General features: G+C 37.5%; 1 protein-coding gene across 1 annotated transcript in view; it reads left to right on the top strand.

The window, feature by feature from the left end:
* Positions 1-27,822, top strand: part of LOC126249022 (uncharacterized) — a 907,745-nt gene that overhangs the window by 508,474 nt on the left and 371,449 nt on the right. The window contains exon 17 of the mRNA XM_049950624.1: positions 11,111-11,188. Within this exon, the coding sequence (XP_049806581.1) occupies positions 11,111-11,188 (78 nt within the window). The remainder of the gene's footprint in view (positions 1-11,110; positions 11,189-27,822) is intronic.

Here is a 27,822-nt window from a genome sequence, read left to right as displayed (position 1 = left end):
TCTAACACCAAATACTACAGGAATTTTTCCATGAGTGTTCCTACAACCACCCACTACACTGTCACCTATAAGCTTTGCCAGCCTCCCGTTCCCTAACCTATTGAGGTGCAGGTCATGTCTAGTGAAACCCAATCTGCTGTTAGACTCAACTGGTACCACTGCAGTGTGACAACCACATAATATTTATACTCTATATAATACTCTCAGTACATTGTCACTGAAAACCTAGTCAGTTCGTTACTTATAAATTGTACACAAAAAAGAAAATTAGACTTAATTTGACAAACAAGATGAAGAAGGGTGAGAAAAGTGGTAGTGTGCTGGGATGTTGCTGGCTTATTACAAGGCAACAGCTGTGGCAGTCCATGGGTTTGCACCATGTGGTCTCTGTTTAGTAAGCGTTCACTGGTAACATAACCTGCAATTTAAATGACTCTGAAAACATTACCTCAACCGGAAGCTGACTGCATGGTAAAATGAATCATGGTTAACGGTTCTGCTCTGAGCTGTTGGTGTGGGAGCATAAAATAAACAATTTAACATCACTGAATCATCTTCTGTCATACAATTAGCAACATAATTAGCATTTATTTTGTCCTCCTCAGCTTCAACAACAAAACATTATCTGTACAACAGAAATAACATCACTTGAAACAGCTGGCAGAAGAACTCTTCTCTGTACATAATTGCCTTCAACCACATGAATGACAGGACCTCTTGTCTGCTCACAAGTAACCTAAATAAAACAATGTCTTACATCTCATCATATCAACAAAAGTTCATTACCCTCTGGGAGATAACAGCCACAAGTTATCATATCCTCTCTTATCAACGTACAGGGGTACAACAGATCAATTCTTCATCATCATTCATTAGAACTCTTGTTATGGTACATACTTAATACACTTTTGCTTCGTGCATTGATTTAACCAGACAAGCAGCTACCTTCATACGAAAAACAGAAGGCATGGACAGAAAAGGAATAAAAGGTCAGCAAAGAGAAAGTAGAGAGATGCAGAATTAAGAGAAACAGAACGCAGAAAAAGTTCATTCCTTTCATTCTGCAATCCAGCATGTCACACTGTATCCTATCGGCTTTGGCAACACATGTGCTCATCTTATAATTAAGACTGTGTGTGTAAACTGATAGACAATACCAGGATCATTAGACTCTATGGTTTGTCACATTTCTTACAAGGCATAGATGCTGATTTCACGTCTGTCCCTGGTCTTTCAATAAAAATAAATCCCCATCAAGGGAAAAAGATTTAGTGTGCCAACGATTTCGGAAACCTTGCAGGTGCTGATTGGAGGCATAGGGTCTATAGAGCCCTTGAGGTGCTCACATCTGCGGAGCAAGGAATAGGAGCCTACTTTCATCAGAGAGCAGAGAAATGATGCTCACAGAAAAGAAGAAGAAGAAGAAGAAAAAAAAAAAATAGAATTGATCAAGACATGAAAATGAAAGGGAAAAAAGTGTCATGAACAGCTGGGGACTCTGTGGTTACCAAACACAATGTGCTATCTGCACATCCCTGGAGATTAATCGAAAACTCTCAAAAATATATCTTAAGAAACTTCTCGTCAGAAAAACTTAGCATGAAATACTTCAACAACAACAACAACAGAGTTTAAAACATGTATAAGAAATTTAATACAGTAAACAGGTTCAATGGAAGTCAAATACAAATGGGGCTGCCATGCTCACAGCATGTACTTGTGCAATGAGACGCAGCTCAGTGTAGTGAGTGCGCACATGTTGGAGCGGTGCGCTGCTGCAGGTTGGCAGTACACATTGCCCCAGACGCTGGTATGTGCAGATGCAGTATCTGGTGTGGCATTGTATGCGATGCACTGCAGCACCCAGGCTTGACTCACAGCAGAATAACAGCCGTGAGTTCTGGCAGACCACACACTATCTAACATGAACAAAAAGTAAACAGCCACCCTATAGACCAGACAGTGGGAATGAATCATGTTTCTGATACCATTGTACATGGGGAGGGAGAGGGAAGAAGGTTATTACATGCAGCTTATGTCTCCAAAGTGCAGCAGGTTGAATGATCTGGTCTTTCAAGTGGGCATCCAGGACTGCTGTTAAATGAGAGAACAGGAAATTAGGTAACTTAATAGAATATATTCAAACGTATAGTATACAAAGAGCATGCCTAGGGAGGAAGTTACCGGGTTCAGGGCAGTCTAAGAAGACGAACAATTAAATAAATGGGCAAAAGATGAGGAGGCGGTTCATGTTAAGTTATGTTGGTGGCCGGTTATGAAACGCAAAGCCAAAGGCTTGCCTACCAAGAAAGAGGTCTGTTTTGCTCATTATCTGGATCACAACAGACTGAGACAACTGATATCTGCACTGCAGAATGCTCCAGCATCCATACACATGGCCTGTATCCCATGCATGGTATTGGCTAAAACTGATGGTGTGAATTCACTAGCAGTTTCAGCAGAGTGTGAGGGTGTCTCTTGTCAGCAGCTTTAAGTGGACAGACTGCCTTTGTTCTGAAAGGCGGGCAACTTGGCACGTAGGCACAGCAGAAGTTGCTGTGGGAGAAAACTTGTATAGATTTGACTGGGGACTTCTAAATAAAATTTTTTAAATCAATTTGTTTTCGCACTCAGTACAAAGAAATATTCTCATCTTAACTATAATAGTGAAGAATGTTAAAGTGGACAGATATAGTTCTGAATGAAAGAAGGGGAAGAACTAACACCAGGAAACAGTCAGTTAACTTGGACACCTGGTAACCTTCTATTATGTAACAATACAAAGAACTTCATTGCCCTCTGAGGTGTAGTAGTAATAATATTTTGTCATGTCATTGATTGATATTTCATGTAAAACTTTTTGTTGTGGTATTCCTGTGATGGAATGAGGTGCTTCATTCACAACTTTCTCAAAAGCAACCACCTAATATATCCCCATATGATGCTTATTAGAAGTGAAGTGATAACTTCGTCTCGCATAGCCGAATGCAGTATGCTTTTGACAATTTTTTGCTAGCAGTCTCTCACAGGAACTGACTATCAAGTCTGTGTTTATTGATATCTTGGTGGCATTGAACTTCAGTATGGGATCTTAGTACTAGTAGTAGTACTAGTAGTAGTAGTAGTAGCAGCAGCAGCAGCAGCTTTATTCATCTGTAGATCTCTTATTACAAGGATATAGGACATGTCAAAGTATTTACAAGTTTAGATCAATTTAAAATAAGCTAATTCATGTACACATATATTTACAGACTTCTAGTTAGAGACAATCATTAGGTTTGCTCGTGATGTACAATACTTTTTTTACAAATAACTTATTTAATAATGCAGTGCCACACTGTTCACTCATATCCCACTATCAGTCGCTGCACACACCATACACGCGTTGTTTCATAACACTTCACTCACTACACACACACACACACACACACACACACACACACACACACTGGTGATCTCTGGGCCATTTTCTGTACCACAACCTCCCATTTGCTATCCTGGAACGCTTTGTCAGCATCCATCCGTAATGAGTGAGATGATGAGTTCAGAAAGAGGAAGAGTTGTTAGTAGTGTGCTATGCATAGCTTGGGGTAAGTATTTCTGGAAAGGAAAAAGTTTGGAAAAAACATAAAGTTATGGTTTTATGTGGAATGTTGCATGTATTATTATTATTATTATTATTTATTTGTAAGACCGCTACTCTGTTTTATCGAAGTAAACCTTCAATGTATAAAATGTATTGCATAACAGGTGCATTTTAGCTGCCTTTTTAAAGAAGTGTGTTTTTGCAATTTCTTTAATCTCTTTCAGTAATTTATTGTACAGTTTTATTCTTTGGTAAAAAAAATTCTATTTTGAGTTTTATGTTTTTTTGGTGAAGGTGAGTTGAGTCTATCTGTTGTTGCGTGGTCATGGACAGACCTGTATGTGCAGTAATTACCAATGTTATTTTTGACGTATAAAACTGACTGATAAATATATTCACATGGAGCAATTAAAATCCCCATTGTTTTGAACAGATCTTTACATTGAGCTCAACTAGTAGTTTTGGTTATTGTCCTTATGGCTCGTTTCTGGAGTTTGAAAATTGTGTTCATATTTTGTGCATTTGCTCCCCAAAATCAGAATGCCATAGCTAAGAATTGAGTGTACATATGAATAATATGTAAGTAAAAGACACTGCATGTTACACACTGATGATAGGATTTTAAGGGCATAACATGCTGATAGTTTGCAAGTACCTTTCTGTGTTCACACCCCTTCAGCTGAGAATCAATATTCAATCCTAGAAATTTTGCATTTGTTACACAGTCTATAGAGGTGCCATCTACATTTAATTTAACATTGTCATTTTTTCTCTTCAAACTGAAGTTCATGGCATTAGTTTTCTTTATGTTCAATGTCACTTAATATCTTCTTGACCAATCATAAACTTCCTTGGGAGTTTCATGTGCTTTCTCGGCAAGGAATTCTCTTGTTTTCTCTGTGACTATAATATTGCTGTAATTAGTGAAGAGAATTTTTTCAACATGAGTACCACTACTGGGAATGTCATTGATGTATATCAGGAACAGTATTGGTCCTGATGTGCTACCTTGCTGAACCCCTATATTAATTAATGTATTTTGATTCTGATAAGAGTTTTACTAACTGTTTGGATCTATTTGAAGTATGTGTTATCTCTACTCTTTGTATCCTATCTGGTAGGTATGACCGAAACCAGTCATTAGCTTCATTAGCTACCCTCTTATTCCTAATGCTTCTAATTTATGTAATAGAATCTTGTGGTTGACTGTATCAAATGCTTTAGAAAGATCCAAAAATATGCCTGTGACATACTCATCTTTATCAAGAGCATCAAGTACACCTTTTGTGAAAACAAACTGTGATTTGCTTAAAAGATTGTATTTATTCAGGTAATTTATTACTCTGTCTTTCATAATCGCTTCTATTATTTTTGAGAATGATGACACTAGGGAAATGGGCTGGTAATTTTCTATGTATTCTGCATTACCTTTCTTAAGCAGAGGTACAACTCTTGCATGTTTTTAACTGATCTGGAAATGTCCCTGATGTAAAGGGATTCATTTATTATAATATAGTTTGTGTGAAAGTGCTCTGGACATCAAAATGGACGCAGACATATCTGAAAAAAGCCGCATATACTGTCACAAACCAGCACCCAGTATTATGCTACTACCAGTAATGATGTAACTTCCTGGATCCTCCCGAAACCATCTGAAGATGAACCTGAAAAGGTTTGAAAACCAGTTTATGGAATAAAGCATTATTATTCAAAAAAGTGACTGGTAGCAGTTGGTATAACTTATTTACATTCAATATACAGTCACGGTTCTAAAATATCCGTAATGGATATGCATAATTTATTATATTGGTTGACGGGTTTTGTATAATCACTATGCATTGTTTCAGTACACACATTGGTACTTCATCTAAACCTGCTGAGTTTTTATTTTATATTTTTTGAACAGTTTTTTTGACTCCATTATCTGTGGTTCGAAGTAATAACATTGCATGTTGTGCAACATTATATACTGGTGTTTCATTTGTTTTAGGGAATTTTTGCTGTTACCTACTTTTCCTACCTGTGACAACAGGTATTTGACCATGTGTGGCCAGAGATCCACCCTCTATACTTTCATGAATCAACTGTACCAATTTTCCCTTCCCAGCCCTAGTACCTTACTCCTATTAATTTGTGGTATAATGACTTTTTCACCACGTAACCCTTTTTGCGCAACTACTTCACCTCTCACTCTGTTTTGTGTGCTGCAAAACCAGTATTTATTCAATAATGCTTCAACAAATTCCTTATATGTTTTACATGTGTTGCTGACCCCTGTTCCCCATGATTTTGCTTCTCCTTCAAATCTACTTGTCACAAGTTTCATTTTTGTTGTTCTGCTGTGTTTTCAGGCAAGATGCCCTCAAACTGTCTAATGAAAGCTACTGGATGTATAGTTACCTTAAGAGAAATGATGCAATTTATATACATTTGCTTGATTTTCTATGTCACATACATGAGCAATATGTTTTTTTATTTCTTGTTCATACCAAATTTGGACTTTTGTGTACCTTCATTTTCTGTTTTTTATTGCATCTCAGGAAGTGCTGCTTGCTCTATTTTTCTCAGTTTTCCCTGAATCACACTTGTGTTGCCTTTACAAGAATATTCTGCATGTGAAATATTACGACTAATTAATTCATGGTCATTATTGATACTTTATTCGTACAGTATGTTCTATGTTTCTCATTACATGCTTTGATGGATTTGCTTTGGTCTTCCTTTATGTTACTAATGTCATTAATTGTTTTTTGTGTTACTCCATTTTGATCCTGCAAATCCTTGATTTCATGGTCAATCTACATATTAATTTCTGACTTACAAACTTCTAATTTCTCACCCCATTCTTGTGTTTCATAATCTAGTTTCTTGCAGCATCCTTCAGATTTCACTTCAAAGTTTATAACCTTTTGTTCCAGTGCATCAAACTTAGAATTAAGTTTTGCTGTTCCCAAATTAATTTCCTTTAATCCATTATCTGTTTTCTTTTGTTCTACTTTTTGTTCTTGCAAAATTAATTTTAGTGTAGACTTCATATACTGATAATCATATTGAATTGATAAGGTGTCAGCTGATGCTGTATGATTACTTAGTGTACGTAACTCATCTGTTGGCTCATTAGTAATGTTGACGTCAGATTCATTTTCTCTGATATCGTCATTCCAATCAATCACTTCATACTACATCTACATATCCTGCCAGCACTTTCATTTGGTAAGTCACATTATCTAACAAAGATAATGTGACTTACCAAATGAAAGTGCTGGCAGGTCGACAGACACACAAACAAACACAAACATACACACAAAATTCAAGCTTTCGCAACAAACTGTTGCCTCATCAGGAAAGAGGGAAGGAGAGGGAAAGACGAAAGGATGTGGGTTTTAAGGGAGAGGGTAAGGAGTCATTCCAATCCCGGGAGCGGAAAGACTTACCTTAGGGGGAAAAAAGGACGGGTATACACTCGCACACACACACATATCCATCCACACATATACAGACACAAGCAGACAGTGCCTGCTTGTGTCTGTATATGTGTGGATGGATATGTGTGTGTGTGCGAGTGTATACCCGTCCTTTTTTCCCCCTAAGGTAAGTCTTTCCGCTCCCGGGATTGGAATGACTCCTTACCCTCTCCCTTAAAACCCACATCCTTTTGTCTTTCCCTCTCCTTCCCTCTTTCCTGATGAGGCAACAGTTTGTTGCGAAAGCTTGAATTTTGTGTGTATGTTTGTGTTTGTTTGTGTGTCTGTCGACCTGCCAGCACTTTCAACTTTCATTTGGTAAGTCACATTATCTTTGTTTTTAGATATATTTTTTCCTATGTGGAATGTTTCCCTCTATTATAACTATATATATATATATATATATATATATATATATATATATATATATATATATATATATATATATATATATATATATACTGATAGCAAACTATGACCAGACCCAATCTATTCACATGCACAGTTATGGTAATTACTTCTAGATTAGTTCACAGACCCCACCCCCCGCCCTCATCCCCCTTCCATCTCTACCCCTAATAGTACTAAGGACCCCTAACTATTTAATTATTCAAACAAGGCATTTATCTAATTTTACACAGACCCTTGTCAGCTTTCTTTATACTAACAACATCAAGATATATCTAATGCAATTATTGGAGTTGTACAGAATCACATTCTTGAGGCCAAGTGTTCTGGTAAGTTGTAGGAATAGTGGTTAATCAAGCATTCTTTTACTTTGTTCTGAAATAACTGAGAATGTTCAGTTTCCTGCGTGATATACACTGACAAAGGTTCATAGACTTTTTCACAAGAATACAAAACTTTGTCCTGAACCCTTATACCCTAGAGACACATGGCATAGCGTGGAGAAGATGGCGCTGTACAATCAAATGGTGGTTGTAGTATTTGTTGAAACATGCAGTAATGGACAAAGGGAAGTTTCTCAGTAACAAAGAGTCTATAGCCCCACCAACCTGTGCACTACTTCATCTTTATGAAAACCACAGTGTAGGTAACTTCACTGGGTATTTGTAATTGTGATGATGCACTAGACCACACTTAACTGAATAAAAATGTAGTAGTAGTAGTACAGGATTAATCTAATTAAATTTAAATTTTCAAACTGCTGCAGAAATAACACCACTGGTCAGAATGCCATCAAATTGCAACAGAATATTATTGGAGAAGGGGGAAAACATATGGCAGAAGAAAAATAAATAGTACAAAATGTAGCAATAGATGACACTGTGCCGGCCGGCGTGGCCAAGCGGTTAAAGGCGCTACTGTCTGGAACCGCGCGACCGCTACGGTCTCAGGTTCGAGTCCTGCCTTGGGCATGGATGTCTGTGATGCTCTTAGGTTAGTTAGGTTTAAGTAGTTCTAAGTTCTAGGGGACTGATGACCTTAGAAGTTAAGTCCCATAGTACGCAGACCCAATAGATGGCACTGTAAGCTTCATAATTTAATGAGTCTCTACTACAAATGACAAATGAATCATACAACAATGCCTATGGTGTACGTTTGACGTTAAACAAACTGTACTACTCAGTGTGCATTGGCCTACAGGTGTGATACTGTTAGTTACGTAAGCCCATCCATCATGCCAAGGTCATGTCACATCAGATGGGAAATATCGGTTTTTAACTGCCTGAGGCCAACAACTGCATGGAAAGCATCAATCAAAATCAGATTGGATTATTAATTTCTGTGTGTCTGGTACCAAATATGTTCAAAATGCTGTCCACCGTTTTCTGCAAGAAGTTGAAATGGAGAAACAGCATGTTCCACAACTAATGGAAGTGTTTCCGGTGTCACGTTCATAATGTGTTTTCTCAATGCGTGCCTTCAATACAGTGAAGTTGGCAGTCGGAACACTGAACACAACATCTTGCAGATAGCCCCACAGCCAGAAGTCGTACAGATTAAAATCAAGTGATTGGGATGGCTAGGCTGTAGGGAAATTTTTGTGACGGCTCCCAAACCCAAGGTCCTCGGTGGTAGTTTTGGGGCAGCCACCACAAATTGTATAAAGCGTGGGTAGTGACGAGGATGTAGCTATGTCTGTTGGCCGAGAAATATTTAATGACAAGAATTGCGCCCACTAGAATGAAAAGATAACTTATCTTTATTTCTGACGAAACGTGTACCAGCAATACAAGTCCAAGTAATATCCAAGAGTAATCTGTGTCCTGAGCCTATTCGAATACAATAGCAAATATCAGACTGCAGTGGCTCCGCTACAAACTCCACGAAAGGCTAGCAATAGGCAATCGACAATAGACTGTCCATCTCGGGGCCAGTGCTCCTCTCCTTATATGCAAAAGGCAGAGGGTGCTGCGGACCCAAGCTTAGCCACGGCGATCCTCTTCCATTGGCGGTAATGCCCTGAGACACCGACGGCCGTGACAGGTACTGTGGCCAGCAATGTCACGGTCAGGGCACATGTGTGCGAGTTGGTTGGTTGGTTGGTTGGGTCCGCGGATACAACAGAAATGGTGGCTGATAATTCAAAATGGCTCTGAGCACTATGGGACTTAACTTCTGAGGTCATCAGTCCCCTAGAACTTAGAACTAATTAAACCTAACTAACCTAAGGACATCACACACATCCACGCCCGAGGCAGGATTCGAACCTGTGACCGTAGCGGTCACGCGGTTCCGGACTGAGTGCCTAGAACCGCTAGACCACCGTGACCGGCTTGGCTGATAATTGTAGCATTTCTGTAATAGTGCTTTAGCAGCTGGTTAACTGGATTTGAAATGTGCGGAGGTGTGCCATCTATCATAAACATGATCCCATCCACACATCCACGCTGTTGGAGAGCTGGAATGACATCATTGCACAAAAGACACACACAGCGCTTACCACTGATGGTACAGGGAACGGGACCTGAAGCTCCTGTCACTTCACAAAAAATGTGGCACTATGGTAATGATGCTGTAAACCCTCACCACACAGTGATCGTTTCAGGATGAAGTGGTACTGGTTGATTTGCGTGTGTATTTTCCGTTGCCCATATTGGACAATTCTGTGTATTCACATATTTTGTGAAGTGGGCTTCATCTTTCCATAAAATATTCCTCTGCCAATCATTGTCCACTTCCATGTGAGCAAGAAATACTAAAGCAAAGGTCTCTCTTGCTGGTGGGTCAACAGGAAGTAACTTGTGAACATGGATAATTGCCAATGGATAGCAAAGAAGGATGTTTCATAAGATTTTACGCACCATGCTCATTTGTATGTCCAGTTTTTGGGCAATTTTCCATGCACTACATGTTTGTACACCACCAGTTGTCTCCCCCTGCATTGCTGTGACCCCTGCTTCCACTGACGTTGAATCAATTCATTTCCTCCCTCTACCACATTGCACACAAAAAGAACCCGTCTTTTCGAATTTCTGAATCATTTTCTCCACACCCATGGCAGTCATCAAACGAATGCCTTTGTTCAAACCCTCCAGGGTCTGGAACTTCTGCAGAGCAATGTATGCAAAGTCATCATTGTTGTAATGCAGCTATAGAAACAGAATGCGATCCTGCATTGAGACAGTCATGGTGAACGTCGCACATGTGAAAGGAGGAAAAACCATGTACCCGTCGTGTTTGTACCAATTTCAGTGGGTCATGCACATGACAGGTGTTTTCATTGACATATTGTGACATACAGTGCCATCTATTGATCAATTTTCACACTATTTTGTTTCTTCTGCTTTACCTTTTCCCTCTTCTCCGATAATATTCCATTGCAATTTGATGTCATTCTGACCAATGGTGTAATTTCTACAGTGTTTTGCAAGCTTAACTCTAAATTATAATCACCCTGTAGTAGATGATGATGATGATGGTCATGATTTCGTGTTCATAATCCTAATTTATATAAATTGCACCATGTAGTGTTCATTTCTGCCAGTCACATGACTCTGATATTGCATTTTTTTCCTTTCCTTTGTTTACAAATGTTACAAAATGTTCCTGATAGCTGCTTAGTTACATTGACCAGTGTTGTATTTTGTAACAGGTGAACCATATGCTGAATCAACTAGACAGAAGAAATATTTTAAACCCAGCTGGCGGCACAGAGACCACAATGAATCAGGTATATATTCACTGTACCTATGCTGTAGTCATGGTCGCGATTAGTTTTTCACTTAAGTGATTTCTATAAATATTGACAGGGTAATGCTGTGAACTGTGCTTTGTATAGTGTGCAGCTATAATTTTTCTCAGATTCATTCAAATATTAGTTATACTTCTTAATGGGATTGATTGATACTTGTCATAATGGAATTGTTAGGCGGAGGTTCGAGTCCTCCCTCGGACATTGGTGTGTGTGTTTGTCCTTAGGATATTTTAGGTTAAGTAGTGTGTAAGCTTAGGGACTGATGACCTTAGCAGTTAAGTCCCATAAGACTTCACACACATCTGAACATATGCACATTTTTGGAATTTGTAAAAAGAAATGAATGTGAAGTTCTGGAGTCAGCATTAATTAATTCTATAACTACAAAGCACGCGTGTGACAGTTCCTGGTTATTGAAATGATTTTATTTCAAATTATTATGAGTCTGTGAGAGTTATTCACTTTCTGACGCAGGTGTGTAACTAGAGTCCAGATTTCCTTGTAAACACAAATTGCATGAATTTTTGCATGTGTGGCCATTTGCTGGGTAAATATATATTTTGAAGGTGGTATGAATTGGGACACTTGTAATACATTTTATATCACATTTTTGTCCTCTTTTTGCAATAACGTGCATGACACCATCTTTTATTGATTTATTCATATGAACCACACCAAGGTGCAGAACATAGGCAATTCTGCAAATTTGTTGCAGTTTGTGAACTGCATAGTGAGCTCAAGTCCCCTACTTCAGCTCAGTAGTTGTCGGTAGAAGTCAGTATACTGTGTACCAATAAAAATAAATTAAAAATGGGTATTATTATTGTTGTTGTTGTTGTTGCACAATGCTGCTCCATATGTGATAAAGGCTGGAAAAGCTATTAATTTTATTTATCATAACTTGAAGTGTCAAACATATCTGTCCCATGACTACATCATGTAACTGAAACGTTAGTCTAAAATTTGATTGTGTGAATACACTGTTAGAAACAATGATATGAATAAGGAAAATTGATTCACAAAATACAAAGGTTTGAAACTGCTGACAGCAATAAGTCATATGCTGCCCTTTTTTTCCATTTGAAAGTACTCTTAAAAGCACTTGTCCGTGTTGCTGGATTTAGAGATACATCAAATCAAATTTTGTGCATTTTCCTTTGGAAATAACAATGTTGCGAGCCCCAGGCAGAATCCGAGACCCTTATTGAAAAGGTTAAAAATCTTTGCAATCATCCTGTGGATAAGTGCGTTTTGCTGATTTTAAGATTACAAAGTTATCAGATCGTATCCTGATTCTGAGTTTACAAAGAAGACAAATAATATTTTGTAGCAAATGTGTAAAAAAAAACTAACAACTTGATCAGACTTTGTCCAAAATATCTACACCTAAGTATGCATATGTCACTCCTTGTGACTTAGAAACATCATTTTCTGTGACATATTTTAATTCTTTATCTTTATTATGCGTATTTAATGATATGACATTGCATGAATGTATGCATGTTTTACGGTTTGATAGTGCATGAAAATCTGGGCTCTAGTAATAACATTATGAATAATTTAGTAAGTAAAGGAATTAACTCACCAAATAATTTAGGTGCTGAGTCACCGATAGACACAAAAAGAAGACAAGAGATGCCTGATAGCTTTCAGATGAAGTCTGGCATATTGTTTAATCAGCTAGGAAGTTTCAATACTACACACACTCCCATGCAGAGTGAAAAATATGGTATTTACTCGTGTATAAGACAAGCCTGAATATAAGATGAGTGCCCCCCTCCCCCTCCCTTTATGATTAGTTTCTTGGGGAAAAATTTGTTTTTTAACACACTCTGATTAATCAAATTTACAAGCTATTATTCATGATAGCCATATGTCTAAATAGTTAACACTATGCCCATTCTGTGTTTATAAAATTTATTTATTGTTGACATTTTGATTCGATATGGTGAAATTAAATAAACAAAAGGAAATTTTTGTAATTATACTCTGCATTATCTTGCTGGTGTATCTGTTATCCTATACTTAGTATTTTCTTGCCTGTCCACATATGTTTCATCAAATGTCTGTTTTGTTTTTCACCTAAGCTCTGCGGATATGTACATGGGCATGGGGAGGGAAAAAGGTTGTTACATATAGCTTATGAATTCAACATACAGCAGATCATTTGGTCAGGTCTCGTAAGTGGACATCCATTGCTGCCATTAAATGACAGAACAGGATATTAGGTAAAATAAAGAGAATATATTCAAATATACAGTATACAAGGGGCATGCCTAGGGTTGGAAGTTACCAGGTTTAGGCCAGTGTAGGAGGGTGAACTACTAATTGAAATGGGCAGCAGGAGGGGAGGCAGTTCATGTTAACTTACGTTGATCGCCAATCATGAAACGTAGAACTGGAGGCTTTGCCTGCTATTAAAGATGTCAGTTCTGTTTGAGGTCTGGATCACAAGAGAGTGAGGCAACTGTGTTCTGCACTGCAGAATGCTACAGCCTCCACACATGTGACCTGTATCCCACCCACAGTGTTTGCCAAAACCAAGTGGTGTGAATTTGCTAGCAGTTTCAGCAGAGGGCTGAGGGCATCTCTTGGCAGCAGCATGAACTGGACGGAACTGTGTTGGTTCTGAAAGGCAGGCAACTTGTGTCATGTATGCACTATGGAAGTTGCTCTGGGAGCAAACTTGTAAAAATTTGACTGGGGTCTTCTAAATAAAATTTTTTAAACCATTTGCTTAAAATATTCATTGACTTGCTGCCACCCTGTACATTGCTTACCCCTTCCAGAGGAGTGGTGATTCACATTGTTTACAAAAGGATGTCAGTCACTGCTGGAAAGACGGTTTGCTCTAGTGGGAGCCTTAATGCTGTGGGAGGGTGCTGTTACAATTGTTTTCATTTAGTGTAAGTGGCAGGAGACTTAGATGTAATCAAGTTTATCGAATTTAGTGAGTTAAGAAAACAGTAAAATATTAACTGTTCATATTTTGGGCAGCAATTCAATAGTTCCTGTAAGAAATGAAATCATCATCGTCCAGATTATCAGTTCTTAAAATATACGAAGTTAAAATCATTCCAGAAAGCTTCACAAAGGAGGAATGAACTATCATGGTTTCTGTAAGGTTGAGGAGAAAAAAAATCTACTATTAATTTAGTGTTTCAGTAGTAAACTCATCATGATAGAAAGCAGATGCTGCCCAAACTGGATCAGCACTGATCTGTTAATGGTTTACAGCCCCCGCCCCCCCTCCAAAATGTGTAGTTGTTTGTATTGTCTGGAAAATATTAATCTCATTTCTACATGGTTGAACTAATACCAAAATATTAAATGCAACAACAACAAGACAGAATACTTAATTCTGTTATAATCAAAGTACTTGGGTAAAAAACATAATAAATCAGCTTACTGCAGAACATTAACATGTGGTGTGGGTTAGAACTGGACCAAGTGCATTTGAAAAAGGGTAATAACCTAAGTAAAAACTTCTTATGTCGTCTGACTATTTTTGTGGCTAGTAGTTGCACAAAGTTGCTCAGGCTACAAAACATTAACACATTTCAGTAAATGGAGGTGTCACTTACTAAGTCGTAGAGATAGTGTACCATAAAACTTGTATAACCCAAACCTTATCTATATTAACTCATGTTAATATATCTAAAAACACAGATGATGTGACTTACCGAACGTAAGTGCTGGCAGGTCGATAGACACACAAACAAACACAAACATACACATGAAATTCAAGCTTTCGCAACAAACTGTTGCATCAGGAAAGAGGGAAGCATAGGGAAAGACGAAAGGATGTGGGTATTAAGGGAGAGGGTAAGGAGTCATTCCAATCCCGGGAGCAGAAAGACTTACCTTAGGGGGAAAAAAGGGGTATACATTCGCGCGCACACACATATCCATCCGCACATACACAGACACAAGCTGGCCTTTACGAATGTCTGCTTGTGTCTGTGTATGTGCGGATAGATATGTGTGTGTGAGCGAGTGTATACCCCTTTTTTCCCCCTAAGGTAAGTCTTTCCGCTCCCGGGATTGGAATGACTCCTTACCCTCTCCCTTAAAACCCACATCCTTTCGTCTTTCCCTCTCCTTCCCTCTTTCCTGATGGGGCAACAGTTTGTTGCGAAAGCTTGAATTTCATGTGTATGTTTGTGTTTGTTTGTGTGTCTATTGACCTGCCAGCACTTTCGTTCGGTAAGTCACATCATCTGTGTTTTTAGATATATTTTTCCCATGTGGAATGTTTCCCTCTATTATATTCATATCATTAACTCATGTTAAAATAGAGAAGTACAAAGCCTCTTTTTATACCAACAAAATCCTGGAGATATGGGTGAAATTAGGGGATAGCAAATGCTGCGCATCAAAACCAATGAATTTCTAATAACATTCTACCTACTCAGTTTACATTACCTTATATCACCTCATAGAGTAACAGTTCTTCAGAACATTGTGAACTGTGGCATACTTAGGCATACAGGGAGAGAGAGAAAGAGAGAGAGAGAGAGAGAGGGAGAAGTACCGGGTGATCAACAAGTCAGTATAAATTTGAAAACTGAATAAATCACGGAATAATGTAGATAGAGATGTACAAATTGACACACATGCTTGGAATGACATGGGGGTTTTATTAGGGGGGGAAAAAATCGCATCATCCCCAGTCTGGGTGATAAACACCTGCTGGGATGTACGATGTTTATGCAGGATGGCGCTCCACCCCATATTGTTTGACGCGTGAAAGATTTCTTGCGTGCATCATGTGGTGATGATCGTGTGCTTAGTCGACACTTTCGTCATGCTTGGCCTCCCAGGTCCCCAGCCCTCAGTCCGTGGGATCATTGGCTTTGGGGTTACCTAAAGTTGCAAGTGTATGGAGATCGACCGACATCTCTAGGAATGCTGAAAGACAGCATCTGATGCCAATGCCTCACCATAACTGCAGACATGCTTTACAGTGCTGTTCACAACATTATTCCTTGACTGCAGCAATTGTTGAGGAATGATGGTGGACATATTGAGCATTTCCTGTAAGGAACATCATCTTTGCTTTGTCTTACTTTGTTATTCTAATTATTGCTATTGTGATAAGATGAAGCGCCGTCTGTCGGACATTTTTTGAACTTGCGTATTTTTTTGGTTCTAATAAAGCCCCATGTCATTCCAAGCATGTGTGTCAATTTGTACCTCTCTATCTACATTATTCTGTGATTTATTCAGTTTTCAAATTTATACTGACTTTTTGATCACCCAGTATTACACCTAGATTAGAATTCCACAGTAGTTTCGAATGGAAACAAATTGTAGCATTAACTAGCCAGACCATCTAATGAGTTATGACTGCCTTAACTTGGATACATGATGGGAAATGGCCAATGCAGCGACATCATAGTGAAAATCTTGGAAAAGCAAAACGAAAGATATACCTATTCATTTAAAAACCATTTTAAATTACCTCATGGGATAGTAGTGTGTACGTATATCACTTAGTTTTACATGTGACTTAATTAGTTAAAACTGAGACAAATGATAATTAACAAGGTTTAAATGTGACCAAGTAGTGGTATGAAGGGTGACTTGTTTGTATGAGTGATAATATAGGTCTCAAAATGGGTAGCTATAATTAAAATTTCTCATAAGTTAGTGCTCAACATAGAACACAATATTGTCCAGCTGCCAAATGAGGATCTGATATGACCTTAAATATTTGTGGGGTGAGTGAACTGTGTTTAAGGGTTTTGTAGTCATAACACAGTTTTGACTTACACTCATTAATTGTAGAAACCACATAGAGTTTTAAATGCTTATCTAATTACAAGAAGCACAAAACAAAATCATCAATGTGTGTCAAATCATTCATAACATTTATAAAAAGAACATAAGGCAAAAGTACTTGAGGGACCAGATCTTTCATAAATCGTTAATATCCATTAGAAGTACATAAAAATACAAAATACAAAAGAAAGTACAAGATATAATGCTCAGAGTAACACATAGATATAATATTTTTCCCAGTAGTGTCACTCAACTGCAGTGTTTTACAAACAACAATTATCAACAAACTGTTCTCTATAATTAAAATTACAACTTGAAAAACTGAAGGAAAGGACCAGAACAGCACTTGTTTGATTGTCAATTGAAAATGAGGATTGGTTACAACCATATTTTTTCCTCTGAAATGACAGCGTTCTGGAAAAACTATCTGTCTTGTCCACTGATCTTAGAGTTTACTGTTTTCAGATTATCATGGGACTGTCACATGGCATACAATAAGCTTGTAGAACAATGTTGTAGGCATGGAGAAACACGAGGCAAACTCTAATAAAAATAATTCCCTATCCTCATCCATCCATAAAACTTCACATGAGGAAGGGAAAGACTGCAGTGAGTTTATAATCAGTTAATAAAGTATGAAAAGCTTCTCAGCTAGAATGTGGTTCTGTGTGACAGAATCAACCGGATTGTTCCTAAACAAACTTCCGACTGATGGGAGAGGAATATTTGGGTTATCCAGCAGGGGAGAGCTATGTGTGTATGGCTATGACAAAATTTAATGGCACTTCTCTCTATTAGGGTGGGGTATTATCTGCTGTGTAGTGCATGTCTTGTGGGAGGGGAAACAGCAGAGAGGTAGGCGCAAAGGAGGAGGAAGAGTGAGAAGGGTGAGGGGGAGGTGGCGATCTAGAAGCAAATGTTCTTTGAAGCACAGCTGGTGGTGTGTACCAGCAGTATAACACTAAGTGTGCATAAAAATAGAGAAAGACAGTGCTCGCTAACAGACAATCAAACTCCGGTAATAATCCACACAGAGCGACACCAGATTTGTACTGAAGTGATCTAAATGTTTGTATGATGATAAATATAGCAGGTTATTTCAGATTATTAGTACTGTACTTGTTTTAAATTTAAAACAGAAATATGGGGCAGAGTGCATCTCTGTGTTAAATTTCAGCAAACACAAAATTCAGAAAACACTGGCCAGTGGTTGTAGGAATTAGTTGTCTGCATAAAATGTACAACAGTCACCTCAAGCCAACGGAAATTTTAATACGTAATTGTTTGAGATTGTGATAGAGTACTGCAGGACTTCATTTTCTGGGTAAAAGGCATAGGTAAGGAAAAAGTAAATGTTGATTTGTGTGGACACAGGACAGGAAAGATTTGTAAAGAGAGACTGAAGGAAAACAGTCAATTCAATGGATGTAAGAATTAAAAAGTGCAATTATTTTCAATTCTTAGTGACACCTGGAAAGAACACAGGGAAATAAATGCTTTTGAACTGACTGTGGACTAAGCTCATCTGCAGAGCAATGGAATATCAGTTGAAGATTTGAAGTATAATTCTCCTTTTAACAATAAAAAAATAAGTAAAATAGACACTGCAAAGAGGGGCTCCACATTCTAGATTTCACAACAAAACGTAACATTCAATGAAGCAGACTTGTAATAAGTAGCATTTTAGAAAAACTTTAGTATGGTAAACTTGATACATTCATTTGAAAGAAAAAACAAAAATTTTGTCAATAAACGAGATCTAAAAGTGAAATATAGTATAAGAACCAAAATTCTACAACAAAGGTGAACAACAAAAGTACTTAAATTCACCACATGACAAAGATCTATACAGTAGATGATAGAGGGTACCTTTAAACACCTCAAACTCTTTAGAAATACATAAACTTCCTACATGATTCAAATGGGAGTCCATCTGAGCCATCCTCAAAAATTATTAATGGTCTCTTATTTATTTATTTATACATCTAGTTCCATGGGACCAAATTGAGGAGCAAATCTCCAATGTCATGGAATGTGTCAGTACATTAAATTACAACAGAAAAGTAATAACAGATAAAATAAAATACTTATGAACCCAAAAAGTCAAGCCATAAGTTTGAGTAAACGCAGTCAACAATTTAAAATAGGAACCAGTTTAATTTTTCAAGCAACTTCTTGACAGAATAGGAGGAGTGACCCATGACAAAACTCATCAGTTACGATTTGAAAGGGTGTGGTTTACTGCTAAGATTTTTGAATTCTTGTGGTAGATTATTGAAAATGGATGTAGCAGTATACTGCACACAAATGCAGATTGTATTTCTTCCTAATATTAAATGATTGAAAGCTGCTATTTCTTGGGAGTAAGCTGAGAGCAATCAGACGCCAATGTCAGAATTGCAGACTAGTGAACATGGGTCAACAAGAGTTTTGTGAACTTACACCACTTATTGCCCACACTATCCATTTATGAGCCAAAAATATCCTTTGAGAATGGGAAGAGTTACCACAAAATATAATACCATATGACATCAACAAATGAAAATTAGCAACCTAGACTAATTTTCATGTTGAATGATCCTTATTTCAGATACCGTTCAAAAAGTAAAAATGGCAACATTAAGCCTTCGAAAAAGATCTATCTGAACACCAAGCAATCTGAACTGTTCAATTTCACTAATCATATGCCCATTATGTGAAATAAAAACGTTAGTTTTTGTTGGATTGTGTGTTAGAAACTGTAAATGTGAGTCTTACTGTGATTTAGGGTTAGTTTATTTTCTACAAGCCATGAATTTATCTCATGAACTGCTCTATTTGATATTGAGCCACGGTTGTACAAAGCATCCTTTACTACAAAGCTAGTGTCATCAGCAAACAAAATTATTTTAGAATTCCCTGTAATACTAAAGGGCATATTATTTGTGTAAATAAGGATCACAAGTGGCCCCAACACTGATCCCTGGGGAACCCACCATTTTACTATGCCCCACATGACAGCCATTTTCAACACTGTGAATAAAGGCCTTTTGCTCTCTGTTGCTAAAGCGAGAGGTGTACCAAGTGTGAGCTACTCCCCGTATTCCGTAATGGTCCCACTTCTGGAGCAATATGTTGCGATCAACACAATCAAACGCCTTAGTTAAATAAAAAAAGATGCCTAGCTTTTGAAATATTTTGTTTAATCCATCCAGTACCTCACAGAGAAAAGAGAATACAGCATTTTCAATTGTGAATCACTTATAAAGCCAAACTGTACATTTAATAGCAAATTATGTGATATAAAATGATAAATTATTGTTACATACACAACCTTTTCAATTACCTAAGCGAACGCTGATGGCATAGAAATAGGTCTAAAATTGTTTACATTATCCCTTTCTCCCTTTTTATAAAGTCTCTTTACTACCGAGAACTGCAGTCATTCAGGAAACTGACCATTCTTAAAGGAAAAATTACAAATATTGCTAAGTGCAGGGCTTACATGTGCAACACAGCACTTTAATATTCTGCTAGGCATTCCATCATGTCCATGAAAGTCCTTAGTCTTCGGTGATTTAATTATTGACCTAATCTCCGCCTTGTCAAAATCACAGAACAGTATTTCAGACATTAGTCTCAGAAAGGCATTTTCCGAGAGAGTAATATGATTCCCTGGAGATGTTATGTTTTTATTTAATTCAACAGCAGTGGTCAGAAAATGATTGTTAAACACTGTACATATATCTGACTTACCAGTAACAGAAATATGTTTTCTAAAAACTGAGTTTATACTGTCAACCTTGTGCTGCTGAAGGGACATTTCCTTCACAACTGAACATATGGTTTTAATTTTATCCTCTGAATTAGCTATGCTATTTGCATGCCACATAGTCTTGGCCTTCCTAATAACATTTTAAACACCTTACAATACTGTTTGTAATGAGCTACTGTTACTTGTTTGTGACTATTTCTAACATTTTTATATAAAACCCACCTTGTTCTACATGATATCCTTATCCCACTAGTCAGCTACCCAGGCTGTCTTTTACTTCTAATACCATGTTTAGAACACACTAATTGAAAGCAGCTCTCAAAGAGCATGAGAAATGTGTTAAGGGAAGTGTTACATTTGTCATTTATGTTATTGGCATTAGAAACACCCTGTCACTCTTGTTCCTTAACGAGGTTTGAGAAACTCTCTTTTACCATTGGAGTATCTTTCCTACATGGTTTGTAATTATTTGTAATGTTTGTTTGAATGCAAAAGCCTTTTAGTGTCATAATTTGTGCATCATGGTCTGAAAGGCCATTCACCCTTTTACTAACAGAATGCCCATCTAGTAAAGAAAAATGAATAAAAATATTGTGTATGGCTGTGCTACTGTTCCCCTGCACCCTGGTTGGGAAGACCACAGTCTGCATCATCTCATATGAATGAGACCTACCAATATCCTTTTTCTCACACCATCATATACAAAATTAATATTGAAGTCACCACATATAACTAATTCCTGGTACTTCATATAAAGTGAATCAAGAACCACCTGTAGCTTGACCAAATTCTCAGAAGTCAGAGTTAGCAGACATATAACCAACAACAATTACAAGTTACGTTTTTCTGAGTTCAACTGCCCCTGCACAACATTCAAATATCTGTTCAGTGCAGTGCCATGATACATCTACGAATTCAAATGGAATACTGTTTTTTATGTACATAGCCACTCCCCCACCCCACAAGGAACTCCTTGAAAAACAGCCAGCAAATCTGTATCCTGGTAAAGGAAGCCTCAGAATTGTCAAATTAATTAAGTGTTGCTCCAAAATATCAATAATTTCAGAGTCAACATATATAAGCAGTTCACTAACTTTATCTTTAATACCTCTTATATTTTGATGAAATATCGTAATTCTTCTCTACTTGGCTACCTGAGATTCTCTGAAGGTGATTCCTATGCTAGAGGGACTTCCTTTAAGCAGGTATACCTATGAGCTGACTTCAACCTAAAAAAGGTGCAGCTCTAACACCAACTACTACAAGCATTCTTCCATGAGTAATCCTGCCACCACCCACTACACTGTCACCTATAAGCTTTGCCAGCCTCCCGTTCCCTAACCTATTGAGGTGCAGGTCATGTCTAGTGAAACCCAATCTGCTGTTAGACTCAACTGGTACCACTGCAATGTGACAACCACTTAATATTTATACTCTATATAATACTCTCAGTACATTGTCACTGAAAAGCTATGCAGTTTGTTACTTATAAATCGTACCATAATATGAAAATTAGACTTAATTATGACAGACAAGATGATGATGGGTAAGATAAATGGTAGTGTGCTGGGATGTGATTGGCTTATCACTAGGCGACAGCTGTGGCAGTCCGTGTGTTTGCACCATGTGGCCTCTGTTTAGTAATCGTTCACTGGTAACATAACCTGCAATTTAAACAACTCTGAAAACATTATCTCAACTGGAAGCTGGCTGCATGGTAAAATGAATCATGGTTAATGGTTCTGCACTGAGCTGTTGGTGTGGCAGCATAAAAGAGACAATTTAACATCACTGAATCATCTTCTGTCATAAAATTAGCAACATAATTAGCATTTATTTTATCCTCCTCAGCTTCCACAACAAAACATTATCTGTACAACAGAAAGAACATCCCTTGAAACAACTGGCAGAAGAACTCTTCCCTATGCATAATTGCCTTTGATCACATGAATGACAGGACCTCTTGTCCGCTCACAAGGAAGCTAAATAAAACAATGTCTTACATCTCCTCATATCAACAAAAATTCATTACCCTCTGGGAGATAACATCCACAAGTTATCATACCCTCTCTTATCAACTTACAGGGGTACAACAGATCAATTCTTCATCATCATTCATTAGAACTCTTGTTACGGTACATAACTTAATAAATTTTTGCTCCGTGCATTGAGTTAACCAAACGAGAAGCTATCACTTATGAAAAACAGAAGGCATGGACAGAAAAGGAATAAAAGGTCAGCAAAGAGAAAGTAGAGAGATGCAGAAACAAGAGAAAGAGAAGGCGGAAAAAGTTCATTCCTTTCGTTCCGCAATCCAGCATGTCACACTGCATCCTATCAGATTTGGCAACACAAGTGCTCATTGTATAATTATGACTGTGTGTGCATTTGGCGTCTCAAGTCACCTAATACCAATAGTAAACTGATAGACAGTACAAGGATCATTAGACTCTATGGTTTGTCACATTTCTTACAATGTGTAGACGCTGATTTTACATCTGTGCCTGGTCTTTCAATAAAACAAATGCCCATCAAGGTAAAAAGATTTAGTGTGCCAACGATTTCAGAAACCTTGCAGGTGCAGTTTGGAGGCATAGGGTCTATAGAGCCCTTAAGGTCCTCACATCTGTGGAGCTAGGAATAGGAGCCTACTTTCATCAGATAGCCCAGAAATGCGGCTACAGAACAGAAGGGAAAAAAAGAATGGTTCATGGTGTGAAAATGAAATGGAAAAAAGTGTCACGAACAGCTGTGGACTCTGTGGTTATCAAACACAATGTGCTATCTGCACATCCCTGGAGATTAATAGAAAACTCTCAAAAATATATCTTAAGAAACTTCTCATCACTAGAACGAAGCATGAAATGCTTCAACAGCAACAACAACAACAACAACAGAGTTTAAATCATGTGTAAGAAATTTACTACAGTAAACAGGTTCAATGGAAGTGACAGTCAAATGGGGCCGCCATTCTCACAACATGTACTTGTGCATTGAGACGCAGCTCAGTGTAGTCAGTGTGCACATCTTGGAGCGGTGTGCTGCGACAGGGTGGCAGTACACATTGCCCCAGACACTGGTATGTGCAGATGTAGTATCTGGTATGGCATTGTATCCGATGCACTGCAGCACCCAGACTCGGCTCACAGCAGAATAACAGCCATGAGTTCTGACTGACCACACAATATCAAATATGAACAGTGACCACACAATATGTAACATGAACAAAAAGTAAACAGCTGACCTATGGACCGATTTGTGGGAACGAATCATGTTTCTGATACCAAAGTACATGAGGAGGAGAGGGAAGTAGGTTGTTACATACAGCTTATGACTATGATGTACAGGAGGTTGAATGATCAGGCCTTTCAAGTGGGCATCCAGGGCTACTGTTAAATGACAGAACAGGAAATTAGGTAACTAAATAGAATATATTCAAATGTATAGTATACAAAGAGCATGCCTAAGGAGGAAGTTACCAGGTTTCGGCCAGTCTATGAAGACGAACAACTAAATAAATGGGCAGTGGACGAGGAGGCGGTTCATGTTAAGTTATGTTGGTGGCCGGTTATGAAATGCAGAGCCAGAGGATTGCCTGCCATGAAAGATGTCTGTTTTGCTCACGATCTGGATCACAACAGACTGAGACAACTGATTTGTGCACTGCAGAATGCTCCAGCATCCATACACATGGCCTGTATCCCATGCATGCTATTAGCTAAAACTGATGGCATGAATTCACTAGCAGTTTCAGCAGAGTGCTGAGGGTGTCTCTTGTCAGCAGCTTTAAGTGGACAGACTGCCTTTGTTCTGAAAGGCAGGCAACTTGGCACGTAGGCACAGCAGAAGTTGCTGTGGGAGAAAACGTGTACAGATTTGACTGGGGACTTCTAAATAAAATTTTTAAAATCAATTCCCTAAAATATTCCTTGACTGTTTGCCACCCTGTACAGATGTTTATTCTGCTTGGTTAATTTGTTTTCACATTCAGTACAAAGAAATATTCTCATCGTAACCATAATAGTGAAGAATGTTAAAGAGGACAGATATAGTTCTGAATGAAAGAAGGGGAAGAACTAACAGGAGGAAACAGACAGTTAACTTGGACACCTGGTAACCATCAATTACCTATCAATACTTTATTGCCCCCTTAGGGTTAGCAGTCATAATATTATGTCATGTCATTGACTGATATTTCATCTAAAATTTTTTTGTGGTGGTTTTTCTGTGATGGAGTGAGGTGCTTCATTCACAACTTTCTCAAAAGCAGCCACCTTATCTACCCCCATAAGATGCTTCTTAGAAGTGAACAGGTAACTTCGTCTCCCATAGCCGAATGCAGTATACTTTTGACCATTTCTTGATAGCAGTCTCTGAGAGAAAGTGACTATCAAGTCTGTGTTTATTGGTATCTTGATGATATTGAACATTAGCACGGGATCTTACTAGTAGTAGTAGAAGTAGAAGTAGTGGTAGTATCAGCTTTATTCCTCTGTAGATCTCTTTTTACAAGGATGTAGGACATGTCAAAGTATTTAAAGTTTAGATCAATTTAAAATAAGCTAATTCATATACACATATAATTACAGGCTTCTAGTTAGAGGCAATCATTAGATTTACTCCTGATATACAATACTTTCTTACAAATAACTTATTTAATAATGTAATGCCACACTGTTCACTCATATTTCACTATCAGTCACTGCACACACTATGCACACATTGTTTCATAGCACTTCCTTCGCTACACACACACACACACACACTGGGTAACTCTGGGCCATTTTCTGTACCACTACTTCCCATTTGCTATCCTGGAAGTCTGATTCAGCATCTCTCCATAATGAGTGAGATGTTGAGTTCAGACAGAGGAAGAGGTGTAAGGATTGTGCTATGCATAGCTTGGGGGTTAGGATTTCTAGAAAGGAAAAAACGAAGGGAAAAAAACATAAAGTGAAGATGTTATGTGGAATGTTGCATGTTTTATAATCATTATAATCCTACTTCTACTACTACTACTACTACTACTACTACTAATAATAATAATAATTATTATTATTATTATCTGTATTGTTTATTTGTATAACTTTTTTTATAAGACCCGTACTCTGTTTTATCTAAGTATATCTTCAATGTATAAAATGTATTGCATAACAGGTACTTTTTAGCTGCCTTTTTAAATAAGTGAATTTTTGAAATTTCTTTAATCTCTTTTAGTAATTTATTGTACAGTGTTGTTCCGTGGTATAAAATGCTGTTTTGAGTTTTATGTTTATTCTTTCTTCTCAATGTAAGTTGAGTCTATCTCCTGTTGCAAGGTCATAGACAGAGCTGTTTATGCAGTAATTACCGATGTTATTTTTGATGTGTACAGCTGACTGATAACTGTATTCACATGGAGCAGTTAAAATCACCAGTGTTTTGAAGAGATCTTTACAATGAGCTTGACAAGTATTTTTGGTTATTATCCTTATGGCTCGTTTCTGGAGTTAGAAAATTGTGTTCATATTTTGTGCATTTGTTCCCCAAAAACAGAATGCCATAGCTAAGAACTGAATGTACATATTTATAATATTTAAGTAAAAGACACTGCTTGTTACACACTGATGATAGGATTCTAAGGGTATAACACGCTGGTAACATTCTGTTTGCAAGTACTTTTGTGTGTTCACATCACTTCAACTGAGAATCAGTATGTATTGCTAGAAATTTTGCATTTGTTACACAGCCTATAGAGGTGCCATCTACATTTAATTTAACATTGTCATTTTTCCTCTTCAAACTGAAGTTCATGGCATTAGTTTTCTTTATGTTCAATGTCACTTAATATCTTCTTGACCAATCATAAACTTCCTTGAGACTTTCATTTGCTTTCTCAGCAAGGAGTTCTCTTGTTTTCTCAGTGTCTATAATCTTGCTGTCATCAGTGAAGAGAATTTTTTCACCATGAGTAACACTTCTTGAAAAGTCATTGATGTATATCAGGAACAGAATTGGTTCTAATATGCTACCTTTCGGAACCCCTGTATTAATGTATTTTGATTCTGATAAGAGTTTCAGTAACTGTTTAGATCTATTTGAAGTATGTGTTACCTCTACTCTTTGTACGCTATCTGTTAGGTATGACCGAAACCAGTCGTTAGCTACCCCTCTTATTCCTAATGCTTTTAATTTATTTAATAGAATCTTGTGATCGACTGTATTAAACACATTAGAAAGATACAAAAATATGCCTGTGACACACTCGTCTTTATCAAGAGCATCAAGTACAACTTTTGTGAATTCCACTATGGCTGACTGTATTTTTTACACTTTGGAAACCAAACTGTGATTTGCTTAAAAGATTGTATTTATTCAGGTAATTCATTTATCTGTCTTTCATAATTGCTTCTATTATTTTTGAGAATTCTGACAGCAGGGAAATGGGCCAGTAATTTTCTATGTATTCTGCATTACCTTTCTTAAGCAGAGGTACAACTCTTGCGTGTTTTAACGGCTCTGGAAATGTTGCTGATGTGAAGGGATTCAATTATTATTTTTGTTAAGGGGCCTTTTATAGTCCCTATGTATTGTTTCAGTACACACATTGGTACTTCATCTAAGACTACTGACTTTTTATTTTTTATTTTTTGAACAATTTTATTGACTTAATTATCTTGTGTTTGAAGTAACATCATTGTATTTAGTGCAACATTATTTACTGGTGTTTTATTTGTTTTGGGGAAGTTTTGCTGTAACTTCTCTGCAATACGTGAACAAAGCTTGTTTAAATAATTTGCTAAGAGCTGTGGATCATTTATTACCTTATCCCCCTCCCTTAACAGTATGTTAGTCTGTGATTGTTTGCCTCCCCCCGTTTCCTTTTTGATAACATCCCAGACTGGTTTGCTTTTATTCTCTGCATTGTATATTATTTTGTCATTAAATGACTTTTTTGCAGCAATCAGCATCTTCCTATAGGTATTTTTTATCTATGATAGAAATTTAAGAATTCTGGATCATTGTGAATCTTTTTCATGGAACTGAGGTGTTTAAGTGTTTGGAAGGACTTCTTAATACCTGCTTTTGCGAG

The sequence above is a fragment of the Schistocerca nitens genome, chromosome 3, assembly GCF_023898315.1.
Source record: "Schistocerca nitens isolate TAMUIC-IGC-003100 chromosome 3, iqSchNite1.1, whole genome shotgun sequence".
In the NCBI taxonomy this organism is placed as follows: domain Eukaryota; kingdom Metazoa; phylum Arthropoda; class Insecta; order Orthoptera; family Acrididae; genus Schistocerca; species Schistocerca nitens.
Note: the sequence above shows the minus strand (reverse complement) of the source record. Positions and strands in the feature narration are given on the sequence as shown.